This window comes from Lactuca virosa, chromosome 4, assembly GCF_052849685.1.
Source record: "Lactuca virosa cultivar CGN04683 chromosome 4, Lactuca_virosa_CGN04683_v6, whole genome shotgun sequence".
NCBI classification, from domain to species: Eukaryota; Viridiplantae; Streptophyta; class Magnoliopsida; order Asterales; family Asteraceae; genus Lactuca; species Lactuca virosa.
Window position 1 is genome coordinate 482,106,090 of NC_136429.1, and position 17,572 is coordinate 482,123,661.

The window sequence follows — 17,572 nt, forward strand, 5'->3', positions numbered from 1 at the left end:
CACTAGGTAGGTACAAAGGAAAGAACGTCTCACCAGAACCTTAACTAAATTTACGCGACCAGTGTATCACATTGTTTGCCGTTTTAAAATAATGTTTCGAGTATGTCTTTGATTACAAAACATTGGTGATGGAAATAACATTTGTTTTTATCAAAGTGTCGAGTATTGTTTATTATTGGCCCAAATTAACATAAAATGTGTAGTGGGGCCCAATAAGAAAATCAATGGGCCTATAAGGCCCACATAACGTGTAATGAGAACACAAGGTCCAGTAAGCATGTAAATAGGTATTTAAGGCCCAATAAACATGTAATTAGGTATTTAAGGCCCAATAAACATGTAATTAGGTATTTAAGGCCCAATAAACGTGAAATGTGTTTACAAGGCCCAATAAAGTAGAAATGTCGTAATTAACCCGATTGTTATTATAATACTTGCTTTAGTTCCATTATTTACCAAATGACATAAAAGATCCACTTTGAGTAAAAATGACATTCTTGGCCCATTAAGTCGAGAATTTACATTAGAGGCCCATTTTTTATAAAAATGACACTTTAGGCCCTTTTATGACCGAAAGTTTACAATTAAGGCCTATTTTTGGTAAAAAAAAATGACATTTTCGGCCCACTTTTGATAGAAATAACATTTTCGGCCCAATTTTAATGGAAATGACATTTTCGACCCAAATATATTGGAAATAACAATTTCGGCCCAAATTTAATAGAAATGATATTTTAAGTCCATAAAGGCAAAAATTTACATTTTAGGCCCATGAAAACCGTGATTTTCTAATTAAGGCCCATTTTTATGAAAACTGACCATTTTAGCCCATTAAAACCGTGAAGGCCCAAATAGAAGCCCATTTTGTGAAAATTAACACTTTAGGCCCCTTTAAAACCGTGAATATCATAAAAATCCATTTTTATCTAAAAATGACTCTTTTGGTCCTCTCAAAACTGTGAGTTAACATAAAGGCTTCACCTTTTGTTTATTTGTCAAATATGGCCCCTCATACGGTTTTTATTTAGTTTTCAAGTATTTCTTAAGATGTTTAATCCTTTCAACTTCATAGTAAGTTACATAATGTGTTTTAGTTAACAAACATCACCAAGTTTTGGTAGATCTTTCAAGATTTATGAAGGTTTAACATATCTTCATAGCATGATCACAACATATAACATGAAAACACACACATACATGCATAAATACTTAGATCTAACACAAAAGCAACTTGTATTCTCCCCAAAAAAACATATTAAAACCGAAAACAAGGGGGTATAAACTCACCTTGATGAAGGATTCGGTTTTAAAGAAGAGAAGGAGGTGTTTTCGGTCTAGCAAGCTTCTTGAAGAGATTTTCGAATTCCAGGAGATTCTAAGAAGCAAGAATCATGAAATGGTGTGATTATGAGTGATAAATTTAACATAAAAATGAAGTTAAACTTCTTGAATAGAAGTAGCTTACCAAAAATGATGAACTTTGATGACAACTTCTTGAAACACGCACACTAACTCACGAATTTTAGAAGGAGAAAAAGGTAGAATTTTTCCTTGTGTCCGTGAGAGATATGAGAGGAATTCTTAGTGAATTGGAAGTGGAAATGAAGGTGGTGGTGAAGGGTTTCGGCCAAGAATAAGAAGAGAGATGAGAGAGAGTTTATCTTGGTCATTACATTGAGGTTTAGAGGATTGCACTTTGATATTTGTGAGATAATTAGCCTAGATAACCTTCATATAAAAATGAGGTATCAAGTTATGAGGATAATCTCATTTTCTCTTTTTTTTTAATACAAACCGAGAATGGAGATGGGGGTGAAAAGAAAAAGAAATGTTGGGCTAGTATTGAATATCAACCGAAAGTATAAGGTCCAATAAGGAATTTTTCAGCCCATTGGGCCCACATTTGTGTTCACGGCCCAATATGATAAAAGGAATAGGTTTTCAGCCCATTATAATCAAAGAAGATGGTTTTCGGCCCAATAAGGCCCATGATGAGTCTTATGGTCCAAAATCTATTGCTTATTGAAAGTGATTCCAATTAGGGCCCAAATGAGGATTCTTAGTCCAAAAGAATCAAGTTGTGAGTTTATTGGCCCATCAGGCCCAATAAATGAATCATGGCCCAATAAGATGTTTGAACCGGGAAGTTAGGGTTACAACCCAAAGTTGAGTGAATATAGCGCATTGAATTAGGTTTAGGGCTTCACGAGTGAGTTTTGATTCGAATAGTTGTTTTTGAAATGAATAACATGCATGCATCAACATTAGGGTTACAAGATATATCAAGAGTTGATTACATCTAAACAAAATTTTCTAACCCAAAATGCCAGTTGTGACATGTTAGGCCAACTATTTTAGCATAGCTTTACCTAAAAGATAAGCATAGAAACAAATAGTTTTGATTTCTCTTGATGTTTGGTTTGACAAGTAACTTCTGAGAGATTATTTTATTTCACATGCTAGAATAGTTCATAAGTAGCATACATGCTGCATTTCTTATCCAATCACATTGAAAGTATCCATGTTTACATTGAAATTTCCTATATATTAACTATAGAGAAGACATAAATGCAAAAGACATTTCTATTAAATCTACTCTTATTAAATTCAAAACAAAGACTTGTTATAAAGCCTTACGAATATTTAAGTATCGTATCATTGTTTTCTAAATTTGCAAGAAATGAAACATAATAGATGTTTTTATGTGAAAATGGAACTCAAAGACAATTTATTCCATATTCGAGATTTGTTTTAACTTATATATATATATATATATATATATATATATATATATATATATATATATATATATATAAGAATGTCTTTTGTTATGATTGATTTTGATGTTTGGTTTGACGAGTGACTTCTGAAAGATTATTTTATTCCATGCGCTAAAACATTTCATGTATATCATACATGTTGCGTTTCTAAAACAATCACATAGAAAGTATACATGTTTACAATAAAATTTCCAATATATTACTACGGAGAAGACTTCAAACCAAAACACACTTCTATTTAATCTAGTCTTATTAATTTCGAAACAAAGACTTGTTATGAAGTCGTATGAAAAGTGTCGATATTTGATATGTCTCATTGTCATTGCAACGAAATACGTGATACATTACATAAGGAAAGGCTGAAAACATGTCAGGGTTACTCTTTTATTTGATTGTCATAAATATATTTATATTTTAAATCAGAAATCATGGAAATGTTAAAATGTTAAAATATTATTTTTTCTATTTGAAATTAATGAAAATTAGAATAAATTTATGTGATAATATTAGAAAAGAACTAGTCTCATAACAAAAAATAATGGTACTTTCTAATTTCTATCATAGTATAAACGGATATATGGTGTAACTTAATAGTAATTCTATTTGTATTTTTTTTTCTCTATTGTTTCTTGTACCAGGTAGCACAACAATTATGGCCTTTTAGGTTTTTAGCTTGTTTGAACGGAAGGCCCCCAACCCAACCCCACCCCTCACCTTATCTTACCTACCCCACCATTTTTCCTTATTTAAATAATAGTCTGTTTAGGTAAGGCATAGGTTAGGCAGAGACCAAACGCGTAACAAAAACAAACAGTAGGGACCAAACGCATAACAAAAACAAATAGCAGGGGCCTTCCGAGTTAAAAAATAAGTTAGGGATCAAACGCGCAAATTACCCCAAACCATAGGGACCATTCATGTAATTTACTTTAATGAAATTAATTTATTATGATTACTTAGAAGAATAGAAGCCATGTTACTTGATCTCGGATTTAGGCACGCACAACTAATCACTAATGATTAATGTAACAATTTCAACATATATCACTATAAATTAGCCCAAAATGTCCATATTAGAAAACAACATTCTAAACCCCTTTAAAATTTTAATTAACTTTTAGCATAATTTTTTCTATTTGACAATGATCAAATGTCAACAATGTCTACACGTTACACTCAATTGACAGAATAGGTTCCATCTGCATTGGTTTTAATCGATTTGCTTCATAGTTTCTGAATAATAATCATAAGATTCATCCTTATCATCCCTGCAAGTTTAATTCAGGCATCTTCTAAGGTAATAATCATGGGGTTTGCTTAGGTGTATACACTCGTAACAGGTTAGGGATTTGCTTTGGGTTTCTGCATACTACACTTAAGCATGTAAATTTTAGATAAATAAATTCGTGCAATTAATTCAAAATATGAATTGCCGTAAATCTTTTACAGAATGACCCCTCTTTAAGTTGTACAATTCCAAAATAGATCCAACCGATAAAGAATTATTCTCTGTTATTATATATAACAGCTTATTCTAAAAGATTAAGAATATGATTTTGAAAAACATTACCTCGTGATCATTTAACAAGGTTAGTTCGTATGTGGAACCGAATCTTGATGACAGAAATCTTGATATGAACAAAGGCATTTGATCTCTGAGCACTCGTGAAATATGTGTTTTCCATTTGCCCCTTAATATATGAACATTTTGGTGTCGTTTTCAGGACAATACACATACATATATATACATGTATATGTTTAATGACTCTAGGATGTTCAATCATGGCTTTAATGAGGAATATAGCTACATAACATTACTTTTAAAATGACTTCAAAGATTCTAAGGTATATGTTTCAGATTTTTTTTCTTTTTGTTAATCATCAGATGAAGTTCGCTTACCTGATCCACATTGATTTCCAATACTTGAATGAATCACAAGGTAGTAAACTTCCTCATCACATTCTCCTTTCCTTCTCATACAACGTCCTCTTGAGATTGCTTCTTAAGTCTTCATTCTACTAATTGCCTTCATTAGCACTAATGCTACGCAAAGCAAAGGTTATAATTCATGTTGTAAACTCCTTTGTTTTCTCTAACAATGTGGCCTCCTCCTGAAACTTGGACTCCAACACTCTTATTAACTCAAGAGTTAAAAAGCTGGAATCCCTCTTCAACAACTTGCATGCTTTGTGTAGCATTAATGCTAATGAAGGAAATTAGCAGAGAATGAAGACTTAAGAAACAATCTCAAGAGGGCATTGCAAGAGTATTCATCTTATGAAAAAACAGATCTTTTATCCAACCTAGGTAATATGTTGTGTTCTTGGTTTTAAAAAGCTCGATGCGCTAAGGATCTCGGAGACTGGTGTGCAATGCGCGATACGAATGTGAGGGCATCACGCACGCGAGGCACACAAGTTAAAATAATAATTAATAAAACACCATATATAGAATTAGAAAATAAGAATGTAGGATATGAATATCAAATACTAATCATCCAACATAAGTGTAAGATCTGAAAACGAAATTAATAGTCGGATAAGAAGAAGAAAAACGGGAAAATTTCAAGAAGAAAAACAGAAAAACAATGATTTTGAAGAAGAAGAAAATGAAAGATAGAAGAAGAATAAGAAGAAGCCTCCTTTTCTTTTGGAAGAAAACATATCAGAATTATGGGTGCAAACGAGCCGAGCCGAGCCCAAGCTTGGCTAGGATCGGCTCGGGCCCGTTTCAGTTATACTCGACTCGATTCAAGCTTTCTTGTACTGAGCTCGAGCTCGTAAAGAATTATACAAGCTCAGCTTGGGGTCGAGTTCGGCTTGGTTTTTGTCTAGCGTGCAGAAATAAGCTTAAGCTCAGTTTGAGCTCGTTAAAAAGCTCGTTTACTAATACCCTAAATCCCTAATTCTCCAGATATTTTTTTATTTTAATATATAAAAGTAATAATAAATTATATTATAGATAGGCTCGTTTAGGCTCGCGAGGCTAATCGAGCTTAATGACATAGGCTCGAGCTCGTTTAATAAACGAGCTTAATAGTAAGCTCGAGCTCGACTTTGGCTCGTTTAAAATCGGTTTCGATTTGAGCTTTTAATGAACCGATCCCGAATAGCTCATGAGTAGCATGACTCGTTTGCACCCCTAATCAAAATTATATAGGTACAAGGAAAGATTGAGATAAGCTTTTTTATTAATTATTATTATATACAAAGGACAATAAGGGGATGGACTATTAAATTAATTATTGCAAATCTTTTTTAATTGACCCAACAGCTTTAAGATATGGATTTTCCTCATCTAAGCCCAAATTTCTGTTCGATGTACATAAATGCTCATAAGACACACCCACCCACCCACACACCTACACTTCATTCATACAATTTTCTCGATTCTACATCTCGGTTTTAAGGTTCAAATAAATCTAACATTTTCGATCGACGTAGGGCATGGAATTACCCCGGTTCTTATTTCAGAAGAGGATGTGCATTTTTCGTTGTTTGTAACAAGGAAATGCAACGACAAATGGCTTCATTTGTTGTGGATCTAGATGACTACCTAAGGTTTAAGGAAGTACTTGACGACAATCAAATTGCGGACGAATTTTTAAAGACTCGTCATCAATCATCTAACTTGTTCTGATCAAGGTTGTCAAAATTAAGATCCAACGCATGATCCTTTTTGGGTTTGCAATATTAGGATCGTAAGATTGGGATTGGGATCCTAATATTCCACAAAATTAAACATAACTTTAACTTATAATTTTAAAACATTAAAAATATCTCAAACATTTAGTTTTCTATCCAAAAGCTATAAAAACTTCAAAACAATAGTAACAACTCGCAACACAGATGATAAACGGTAAACTGGTAAAGGGAAAAAGATATAAAGGGGTAAATTCATTTTTTTTTTCATTTTCAAAAAAATATCAAGGGAGGGTAGGATCGGATCCCGATTCTACGAACCGGAACATAAGATCTTATGATCTCACCTGCGATCCTACCCAAATAGGATCTGTATACAACCTGGATCATTTTTCATACCTAGGATCGTAGGATTGTACGATCCTACGATCAATAGGTGAAGACATTTCTTTATAATTCAACCTTGGTTCCAATCAATAGGTGAAGACATTTCTTTATAATTCAAATGCATCAGACCATCGACTTTAATCATTGAATTTAGAGGGCTTCATCGGATCACTTCCAGTTAAACTCTAGCACAAAACTAGACCTTCTTGATATTGGACTACTCCAAAAGAAACCAATCATGGGAAAGACCGAGACAATTTGGTCATTGTATTCAATAATGTTTAGAGGTGCACCATCCTTGTCTCATATAAACCTAGCCTAAGGATCACTAAAATAGGGAAAAACCCGATTTTAGTTGACCATTCTTCCCCGGTTCACGGTCTAACCGGTTCGACTAGACAGGTCAGCATGAGTTTTAAAACATTGTGCAAAACAAGGCAAGACATCTTCCATATCTTCACCAAATGATTTGGACCACCTTTGGGAGAGCCTGTTCAACAACTATAGTCTCATTGCCCCGATAACCGTCAACATCATGCATAATTCAGCTAGATGGACATAGCCACTACTAACATTCACCATTTATAACTACTCCCATTGAGATATAATACTTATGACAATTTCAATTCTCGATGCTTTTGTGTGTCTTAGAACCCAAAGGTATTTACATGTCGATATGCTATTTTGACTACAATCGATTATGTAGCAATATCCAAATTCCTAACTTGCATTTCATCTTTATGCTAACAATATTATATTACAAAATCCATAGCTTCAACCAACAGTCATAACGATAATAGTCCATATCACAACTTTAAAATTCGCTTTACCCTACTTAGGTTTTCAAGCCACATATTTGAATACCATGGATTTAACTCATCCCATAGAGTTTAAGGAATCATTTACACTTCATCACATCGTAAAACATGTATTGGGACCATTTGTAAACAAGGTTTGGTCATACTTGATTAGCCCCTTCGTCTATTTCAAACCCTAACTTTCAAATTTACCAACTTTTGATGTATGTTGTTAATTTACTCAATGTCATGATTGTCAAGTTTGAGGCCTATAACAAGTAAACTCATCTTCCACCAAAAATTAGTGTTTTATCTACAAAAGAGTTACAAACTCTAATCCAAAAAACCTTATATATATTGGCACCACAAGTGAATAATTATATAAGAAATCAAGGAATTAGCTTTAGGAATTGAATTATTCATACAACACTCTAATCCCACTTAAATTGAGCATAATAATCGTTGATCCCCTTCAAAATTCAATTTCAAGTCTTCCCTTCTGAAATAGGATATACATATTCATAATGAAAAAGGCCTAAAAAAAACCATGTCATGTGTAAGACACGTGAGGTTGCCAGCCCCAATCATAATGCTTTACTTCCCTAAGGAGTGCTCCGATAGGCATGGTGAGCCTTTCACACAATATAAGAGTGTTTAGCCTCCCTATAAAAGCTTAGATCTTCAACCTAGGTCATAAAGGGACCAAAATGAGCTCATTGTCTTGCATGGCTTCAAATGCAAGACAATTCTCCATATTTTCAAACCAAAAAGGTTCACAAACCACCATAAACAACCTCTTTAGGTCTTGAGTTTTTCAAACTCCACCCAAACCACAAGAAGAGACCAAAAACTAAGCCATAAACCTAGATCTAACAAGCCATAAACATAAAGCAATGAACTAACTTGGATAATCAAAGAGGTCCAAAGCACAAAAAAGAAGGTTGCTAGCCATTGGGAATGACTAGAACAACACCTTCTTGCATTCAAATGACTCCTTCAAGCTAAAAAAGGGAGAAAACTCTTAGAATCAAAATATAGGGCTAGGGTTTTGCATGAGAGAGGCTCTCAAAGATTGATGTTGACGAAATGACAAAATCCTAGGGGTTAGAGCCATTAAATAGGCTCAAATATCGAGGCCTTTAGGGTTTAGCCAAGAAGACCCTTCACACCGCACATTTCATTAGAAGTCGCGTCGTGAGTTAGTCACGCCGCCACATCCAACCCCCACCCCTCCCCCCCCCCTCCCCTCCCCCTTCAACCAATAAAATTTATCAATATAAACGTTATTACCCCTTCAACCACTTTACATATACATTATTACCTTTTCGTTCACTTTACCTATATACGACCTTATGGAAGAAAAATAATGAAATAACCCTTGGATGTAATAACTCGTATGAAGAGTGATGAAACATTTAGGCATCCTAATGTATTAAACTCTATAGATTTTAATGGATGTGTACATTATCATTCTACTTTTCATAAAACTTAGACAAAAAAATATCCTACGATACACACAGATCTCTACAAGATTTCAATGAAACATTTTTATCATAATGATTTATCTGTAATCATTTTATATCAAAATGTTTCCTTTTTCCCATTGAACAAATCAATGGTCATTGAACTTCATATCCATTTAATGCTAACATGGCATCACATTATGATTGAATTTAACCAATAGAATGTCAACCAAAAATTCTACATCATTCAACTATTCCATTAAAATATGCATTATGGATGCTCTTATTGTTTGTCTATATCAACGTGAACTTGTTTTGTATGATCAAACATTAGTCGACCATCAAAAGCTTCCATGTATATTTTATATGTTCTTTATCGCTATATGTCATACACGATTTACTATTTATAACAACCCAAACTTCAAAAACACCAAAATAAAAGTAAAACGCGTCTTATTGGTATATAAACATAAACATTACAACTTACATAATATACAATACATTTATTTATACAAATTTACTATTTATAAAGCATATAGTAGAATTATACTTCAAAAGGGATTTTAAAACCATCATGTTTTATCAATTGGGCTTGGGCTCGAGAGGCTTTACAACCTAGAGTCATCATACTTGGTACTCTGGTTGATCATTCAACCATAGAAGAGGTTGGGCTAGCCCAGTCAAAAAGGTCTGCTCTAACAAAGAGCGGGCCAACTCCAACCAAGAGCGGGCCATCGGCCCGCTAGCCACTAATGTGCAACTATTTTCATGAAGTTTGCAAATCGGTCATCTTCAACTGTATTTATCTTTAAATCACAAAGATCATCTTCATAATAGCTCCATAAATATGAAGTCTCTTCGTCACAAATCACATCTTCCAACAAACACAAATCAATCACCGAATCGGGTAACTCTTCTAATCCCCGACAACCACTCATCTTAATCACTCTAAGACCATTCAACTTCCCAAGCTCATAAGGCAACATATTTATACTCAAACAATCCGATATATCAAGGAACACCAAATTACCAAGGAACCTAATCGAATCGGGCAATCGAACTAACCTCGTACAAGAATGAATCCTTAAAATCTCCAAATTCGACAAACTCCCCAATCCCTTAGGAAGAGAGTCAAGCTCATGGCAATTAGTAATGCTTAGTTTCTTGAGATGATCAAGACTACAAAATTCCGAGGGTATTTCCGTCAAATCATAACAACGGTCGATTTCAAGCTCTAAGAGATTTGGAAGCGTAACATTTGTACAACTCGCTAATGCACTACCGATCTCACACATGGTAACTGAAAGCTTCTTTAACTCATACAATTCCAAAATGGATTGGATTGAGTGAGAAAGCGAGAGATGTTCGAGTCTTATACGTTTTAGATTTGTTAGAGAACTAATGAATTGAAGTTCGTGTAACTCGCAAGGACATGTCCCATAACTTGTGATGATTAAAACTTTTAATTTATTCATTTTTTTTATGAATGGGGGGAGTTCGTATTTCCGACTTCGTATGTTTAATACCAAAACTTCAACGTTTGGGGCGTTTAGATCGTACCAAATCGACGAGAATGATTCGTCTGCAGAAAGAAAATGGACATTTTACATTGGTTTTGTTAAAGAAATGGTTAATTACAAGAAATAGCAACATAATTTTGTTGCTTTGTTTATTATAGCATCATACTTGAATTACAGTTGGAGCCTAGTGGTTGAGGTGCATAGTTCCAAAAGGAAGACCCACGGTTTTTGTTGTTTTTTTTTTTAACTTTTATGTATTCTCATTAAAACAATGTACTTTGAAAAATCTACCCAATTAAGAAAAATAATCAAACGGATAATGCTACGATTGGGTGGATTTTTTGGAATAAAGAAAAAGGATGAGAGTACACTGTCATAATAGAAAGAAATGAAAGTAGGATGCTGTGATACACAAATATAAAAAGTAAGTGGTGCTATTTTTTTGCACATAAAGAAACAGAGAATGGGAAGAAGTGAAACCTGTTGTGATAGACAAGAAACGTGCAGCGATTGGTTCTTGCTTTTGTTGAATCCACCATGTGGGTATTTGATTCTTGTAAATTTCAATCAACAATCTTGTTCTTTGAGATATTGGATCTTGGCTACTCAAATGGATGGCTAATTCTCTTAACAAATCATGTTGTGTGACATAATGCTCGTTACAATACCCTTCGAGTTCACTACCATCTTTCCTGAAAAATATCAAAAAAAAAATCGATTAATCACTGGAGAAATAACAAAACTTTATATATTATTATGAGTATTTGATATAACAAATTTTTACCTGGTGAGAACAAGATTGAGAAGGTTTCTTGAAGAGAGTTCAAGAAGGTATTCACTTGTATACATTCCTTCATCATCTAAATTGTATAATTCTACCCACATGTCCATTAAAGCAGAGGCTGTGATTTTTTCATCTTCTGGAAACAAACCCAAATCTAGAAAACAGTCTCTCAGTATTGGCAAATCTTCAAGTGCATCAACACTTGACTGAAGACTAAGCAACAATCGGCTGCTTGAATGAAAAATAGATTGACCTTCTGACCATTTCTTCAAAGTTGACCTCCATTTGACCACATTTTGACCACATAATGATGCACCAATTACAGTAAGCGCCAATGGAAACCCCTTGCAGTATTTAACCATCTAAATCAAAAACCAAAACAAAAAAGTTCATTTCCAGTGTAATCATATTCTAAAAGATTAAAAAAATGTTTTTGAAAAACTTTACCTTGTTCACAAGATCATCTGGCACGTTAACAGAACTCATGTTATGAAATGCAGAAGAGCAAAAAAGGGTCTTTGCATCTTGATCGTTTAACAAAGTTAGTTCATATGTGGAACCGAATCTTGAAAACAAGAATCTTGATGTCACCAAGATTTTGTATCCTGATATTGGAAACTTAAGATCTTCAATAAGTGATTCGGATTCTGACCACACGTCATCCAACACCAGCAATATGTTCTTTGATCTCATTTGTCTCATAAAGTTCTCTAATTGGTTCTTTGCCTCTTCATTAGTTTGTAACTCACAATGACTCACATGAAAATGTGTAAATAGTTTCTGGATGATTGTCTTCAGGGAGGTTGTTCTAGAAACAGTAACATAAAAGATGTTGTCCCCAAAAATGCCTGTACAAAACAAAACAGTTAAGAATGAGATGAAGAATAGATGCAAAGAAGAAAAGTTGAATAGTTTATGTACCTTTGATTTCATTATCATGACAGAGCATCTTTACTAATGTAGTCTTCCCACATCCTCCAGGAGCTGAAACTGTTATGACCTGGTTGTCATCTTTGAGCACCATTCTTTTCAGTTCTTGAAGATGAAAATCCAACCCAATGATCACATCTGGAAGCCCTGGAACACTGCAAGAATCAGAAAATCCACCTGTCTGTTTGGTAACAGCTGCAAGGACTTGATCCAATTTGTCTCCCAAAGCATAAATCTCAAACAGACTCCTCCTGCTAGAACTCAAATTATCCTGCAATTCACTCTGAAAGAATCTCAAAAGCATGTTGTCCAATCCAATTAGCTTGTTGGCGTGAAGAAATTTCTTGTACACATTCCAACATTTGATCTCTGAGCACTCCAGAACTACTTCCTTTCCATTTGCCACATAATATATGAACATTTTGGTCTCGTTTTCAGGTCGATACAACACTTTTCTCAACCTCTCATATCCATAAAAAATCGGCTCAATGTTCTTTAATGTTCTCTCGATGCGCTTGAGCAGAGTTCTAAATTTGGCAGTTCTTTTGGTTTCGAATACCACAGTATTCAGTAAATCCACCATTACTGTTCGTAGAGCTGCTTCATTAGCGTTTGGCGCAATCATCTATAAAAACCACAATTACAAATTTACATTTACACAACGAAGTAAAATAAAAACCCTAGCAATCAGATTTCGACTTAAATTCAAATTCAATAATGTAAAGGCGGCAAAAACTCATGATCCTCCGCGGGTTTATAATTCCAAGGAGAAGAATATTTATTGATTAGAACATCGAGTACACAGTACAGGAACAAATTCACAAAAATGAAAATACCTCGACACTTCGAAATTGATAAAATTTAAGAATGAATTAGCGCGTAAGCGTGTGGATTCACCACTAGCTTGTAATGGATGTAAGAACATGACGTCTTCCTCTGTAACATCGATAGAGGTGGAGGGAACGTTGCGTGAGCTGCGGATGATGATGGGAGGACGGTTCGTTCAACCGCTTTTTAGTTTGTTGGGAAGTGAAAAGGAATCGTTAACAATTTGAAGAATAACTCTTCTATATATATAATCTATTTTTAAATGACAAAAAATATTTTTTATTTCGATTCTTTTTTTTTAATTATGTAAAGCACATTTTAAAGTTAGTTGTCTGGGTCATAATTCATAAAATTGTAATTATAAAAAATAGCTATCAGAAAAGTAATCTGGCAAATGATCCTTATATTGATATAAACTTATACTCAAATTCATTAAACATCTACTTTAAAATATCTATAAACCTAAACAAAACCCGATTGAAAGACAAGCTTTAGTTCAATATGTTGTATGGCATGAATGAAAGATGAAAGTTGGGATAACAAGAATGCTATAGTAAACATACGATAGAACAATGTTGGACATGATACTACATATAGTATAAAGAAAGAAGTTAGGAGTTGCATGGATCACCACAAATTTGAAGGAAGGGGGATTAATTGCAGTGGTTCGGATATATCTAAAGAAGAGACAAGTAGCGTCGACAATAATGAAAGATTGTAAGTTGTTATGATTGACAAGACAAATTGTGAGAGGTTGATCAGACCAATGAGGAAGTGTGGGCAAGGACGGACGCAAAAATACATACCAGGTGTAGCAAAAATACATACCAGTGTAGGAAAAATAGGTAAAAAAAAATTAAATTTTTTTCCACTGCGAACTGGGTAGGTGTTGTCGGTGCCATTATGGGCACCTATACAAAACCGCCACCGAGTGTGGGAGAGGGTGCAACATAAAATTAGGATCGTTGATATGCTTATTTTGCCCTTTATTGTGTTTTGTATAAACCGAAGAAGGTATAAAATATTTTCATTTCAATTATATTTTAGGAATTTATATATAAGATAAATATATTCCAATATGATTAATGTTGGGATCAAATAGCATATATATACATCACAATGGAATAATATAAGATTTCATATTCAAAATCTATGCCATGAACACATTAAAAATACAATCCATACCATTTGTTGGACTTGTGCAGACATTGTATAACCTTTACGTTTAACTCCTGAGGTAGAAAACGAATGTGGTTTGCCTCTATTGTTAATCACCCAAACAAGAATCTGTAAAAATAGCAAAGGTTTCTCACAATACAAATGCTTGTTCACACTTGGAATGTTATGGAGAATTCGGTATTATATGCATGGTATTATATGAAGCCATGTCACATTATATTTATAGACCGGAGCATTTCATTCCGTTGACCAGCTAGCTATCATTATAATAAGAAAAAATTACATAAATGGTCCCTGTAGTATAGGGTAATAGGCACTTCCATTACAAATTAAAAAATTAAAAAATGGACAAACTCAATCCTTGTATTTTGTCAATATTAGGAGATGGTACTTTTCAAACACGATGTCAAAAAATTTATGTTAATTTTCTATAAATTGACATTTTTACCTTTTCTTTCTTTTTTTTCACCATATTTTCCATATTATATTATTATTTCCCTACGGTACAATGATTATTTATGTAACTTACCTTAAGAATTTGTGAAAAAAATATCAACTTTATTTGAAGATTTGTTACTAGATCCGAGGAAACGGAAATCAATCCATGAAGAACTAGAAAAAAAAATCACTCTATTTAAGAAAAAATTCAATATCTTCTTCACTTCACTAGTCGCTCTTCTTTATAGTAACCCACGTACCATCTGACAAACTTTTTCAACCATGCTTAAAGATTTGTCGTCGTTTTATACCCAAATTCCCTTCGAACAAAATTGATATTCACGTGGGAGAATTGAACATCGTCGTTTCTAGCAATTTCATCATTAATCGTTTCGTTTTAACCTTTAATAACTGCTCCAAAATGCTCATGAGATCGGATACTGGAATTGAAGACATATTCTTGAGGTTAAAACCCCATAATTATGCAGGCGACCGCTTTTGATGCTCTTTTCTGCAATATCCAGCATACTTAGATAAAACCTTTACGATATCGTCAATGTAGGTGAAATCGTGAGCTACGTTCAGGGCCGGTCCTGAGGATGTAAATATCCTCAAATGCCCAGGACGAGTTAGAGAAAAAGGGTCTCTATCGCTATTATAAGTTTTTATTTTTAAATAAATGTAAACATTATATATAATAAAAAAATTGGCTCTGTGAAGCTGCCCACTTTGCCACCCCCCCCCCCCCCCCTCCCCCCTCCCCCCTCTCAACGCCCCCCATGGCTACGGTACCATGATTTGTAGCTTTGAATCGAGAAGCGAAGATGGAGAAGTTTGACGACGGTTCAGCGACAAAGGAGATAAAGAAGGTCAGCGCCAGTGCTTAGCTTCTCTGATGAAAGTGTAGGTGGTGATTAGGTATTTTTGTATGATGCCATAAAGACACAAAAACATGCAATGATGATTTGGTTAATAGTTTTAGTACTTTACATAAATGGTCCCTATAGTTTAGGAAAATAATAATAAAATATGAAAATAAAAAAATTAAAAAAATTGTTGGAGTTTGTTTAGGATTACGTTTCTTTTTGCCTAAGTTATATTTATTCAAATTTTCTGGTTTATCTAGTTTTCTTAGTTTATCTTATTTTCCAATCTATATATATAGGCCTTTGTAATCTCTCGTTCAATATAATAAAAAAAGAAATATTCAATATCAATTTATTATGGTATCAGAGCAGAGATCTCTGATAAACTGAAGATTCGCATAAAATGGCGGAAGGAGAAACCCTTGCGTCGTCATCATCGACTGACAAACCCATCGACATATCATCCCCATACTTTCTCTCATCGGCTGATCATCCAGGCTTAAACTCCGTTGGTGATAACCTATTAAGCGATGGGAACTACAACGATTGGGTGAATAAGATGACGAATGCTCTTCACGCCAAAAACAAGTTCGTGTTCGTTAATGGTTCACTTGTCAAACCAGAAGATGGATCAAAAGATGTCATGAATTGGACGAGGTGTAATGTTATGGTTCGAGGGTGGCTTGTTAGTTCCATGGAAAAAGAAATCAAGAACAGTGTGAAATTTGCTATTACTGCTCAAGAGATATGGGAAGATTTGAAAGAAAGATTTTGGAAGGAGAATGCTCCAAGAGCATACGAACTCAGAAGATCCGCTACTATGATTCAACAAGGACACATGAAGGTGTCTGCTTATTACACAAAACTCAGAGGAATATGGGATGAGATACGATCGATCAATCCAACACCAACTTGTTCGTGTCAAGGATGTTCATGTGATATCACAAAAGAAATTAATGCGATGCGTGAAAAGGAAAGGCTATATGATTTCTTGATGGGGCTAAGTGAGGAATATAGTGTGCTAAGAACTCAAATACTAAGCAGTGATCCTCTACCCACCTTAGGAGTTGCATTCCACCTTATCAGTTAAGATGAACAGCAAAAGCAAATTGGAAGCTCACGAGTAATTACTAATAACTCTGCTGCGTTTCAAACATCAAAGAATTACTCCAAGAATCAGAATAAAGGAAACACAAATCAAACAGCAAATAAGAAAAGGAATGATGATCGTTGGTGTACCCATTGTCAAAAGGCGGGACACAACATGGAAGGATGCTTCGAACTGACTGGATACCCGGAATGGTGGACACCAAGAACACCAATCACAAAGACTTCCGCTGGAAAAGCAAAGGTGCAGCCACAGGTGCAGCCACATGCAGCAACCACTACTACTGAAGATCCACAAATTCAAGGCCTTGGTCTTACAAAAGGTGAATATGAGAAGCTGATAAAGATGATCCGTGACACTAAAACAACTCCCACTGTAAACATGACAGGTAAAACTAAAACTCATGATGAATGGATTATAGATTCTGGTGCTAGTGAACATGTTACTCACAACAAGGCATTATTCAAAACAATGAAAGAAGATCTAAACAGCACATCTATTACAATACCCAATGGGGATACAGTCAACATCGAAGGAGTTGGTAACATACATATACCAAATGGTTTCGGTTTGAAAAGTGTGTTAAATGTGCCCGAATTCAAGTACAATTTACTATCTGTTAGTAAACTCGCTAATGACTTACAATGTTCACTAATTTTTTTGCCTAAAACATGTTTCATACAAGACTTACGTATGAGGAACCTGATTGGGACGGGTAAGGAAAGAGATGGGTTGTACTATCTCCAACCATTCAAAAGACAAAGGGTGGCGATGATGGTATTAACGAAGCATGAGATCTAGCACAGAAGGTTGGGTCACGCGTCAGAGGGAGTTCTCAAGAAAATATAAC

At 34.4% G+C, this 17,572-nt stretch overlaps 2 protein-coding genes across 3 annotated transcripts; one reads left to right on the plus strand and one right to left on the minus strand.

The window, feature by feature from the left end:
- Positions 1 to 9,505: 9,505 nt before the first annotated feature.
- Positions 9,506 to 13,336, minus strand: LOC145109245 (putative disease resistance protein At5g66900). 2 transcript variants are annotated; one of them, XM_079046389.1, is made up of 6 exons: positions 13,140 to 13,336; positions 12,295 to 12,928; positions 11,821 to 12,221; positions 11,374 to 11,735; positions 11,070 to 11,281; positions 9,506 to 10,651 (listed from the first exon to the last, which is right to left on the minus strand). In XM_079046389.1, exons 2-6 carry the CDS (start codon positions 12,926 to 12,928, stop codon positions 9,819 to 9,821), a joined length of 2,442 nt encoding a protein of 813 aa, XP_078902515.1. In that variant the 5' UTR covers positions 13,140 to 13,336; the 3' UTR covers positions 9,506 to 9,818. The 2 variants fall into 2 exon arrangements, with proteins under 2 accessions (XP_078902515.1, XP_078902516.1); XM_079046390.1 differs by lacking the exon at positions 13,140 to 13,336 and having other exon boundaries at positions 12,295 to 13,108.
- A 2,681-nt stretch (positions 13,337 to 16,017) lies between these two features.
- LOC145106901 (uncharacterized) lies at positions 16,018 to 16,704 on the plus strand. Its single transcript, XM_079043822.1, has one exon. The coding sequence runs from the start codon at positions 16,018 to 16,020 to the stop codon at positions 16,702 to 16,704; it is 687 nt and encodes a 228-aa protein (XP_078899948.1).
- Positions 16,705 to 17,572: the final 868 nt, after the last annotated feature.

Excerpts from the sequence above, each read along its gene's own strand:
- LOC145109245 (XM_079046389.1), bottom strand. The coding sequence starts at position 12,928 with ATGATTGCGCCAAACGCTAATGAAGCAGCTCTACGAACAGTAATGGTG. Across the intron at positions 11,736-11,820 it reads CAGATGATCTTGTGAACAAG|ATGGTTAAATACTGCAAGGG; the intron begins GTAAAGTTTTTC and ends TTTTTGATTTAG. Across the intron at positions 10,652-11,069 it reads TTTCTTGTCTATCACAACAG|ACGAATCATTCTCGTCGATT; the intron begins GTTTCACTTCTT and ends TTCTTTCTGCAG.
- LOC145106901 (XM_079043822.1), top strand. The coding sequence starts at position 16,018 with ATGGCGGAAGGAGAAACCCTTGCGTCGTCATCATCGACTGACAAACCC.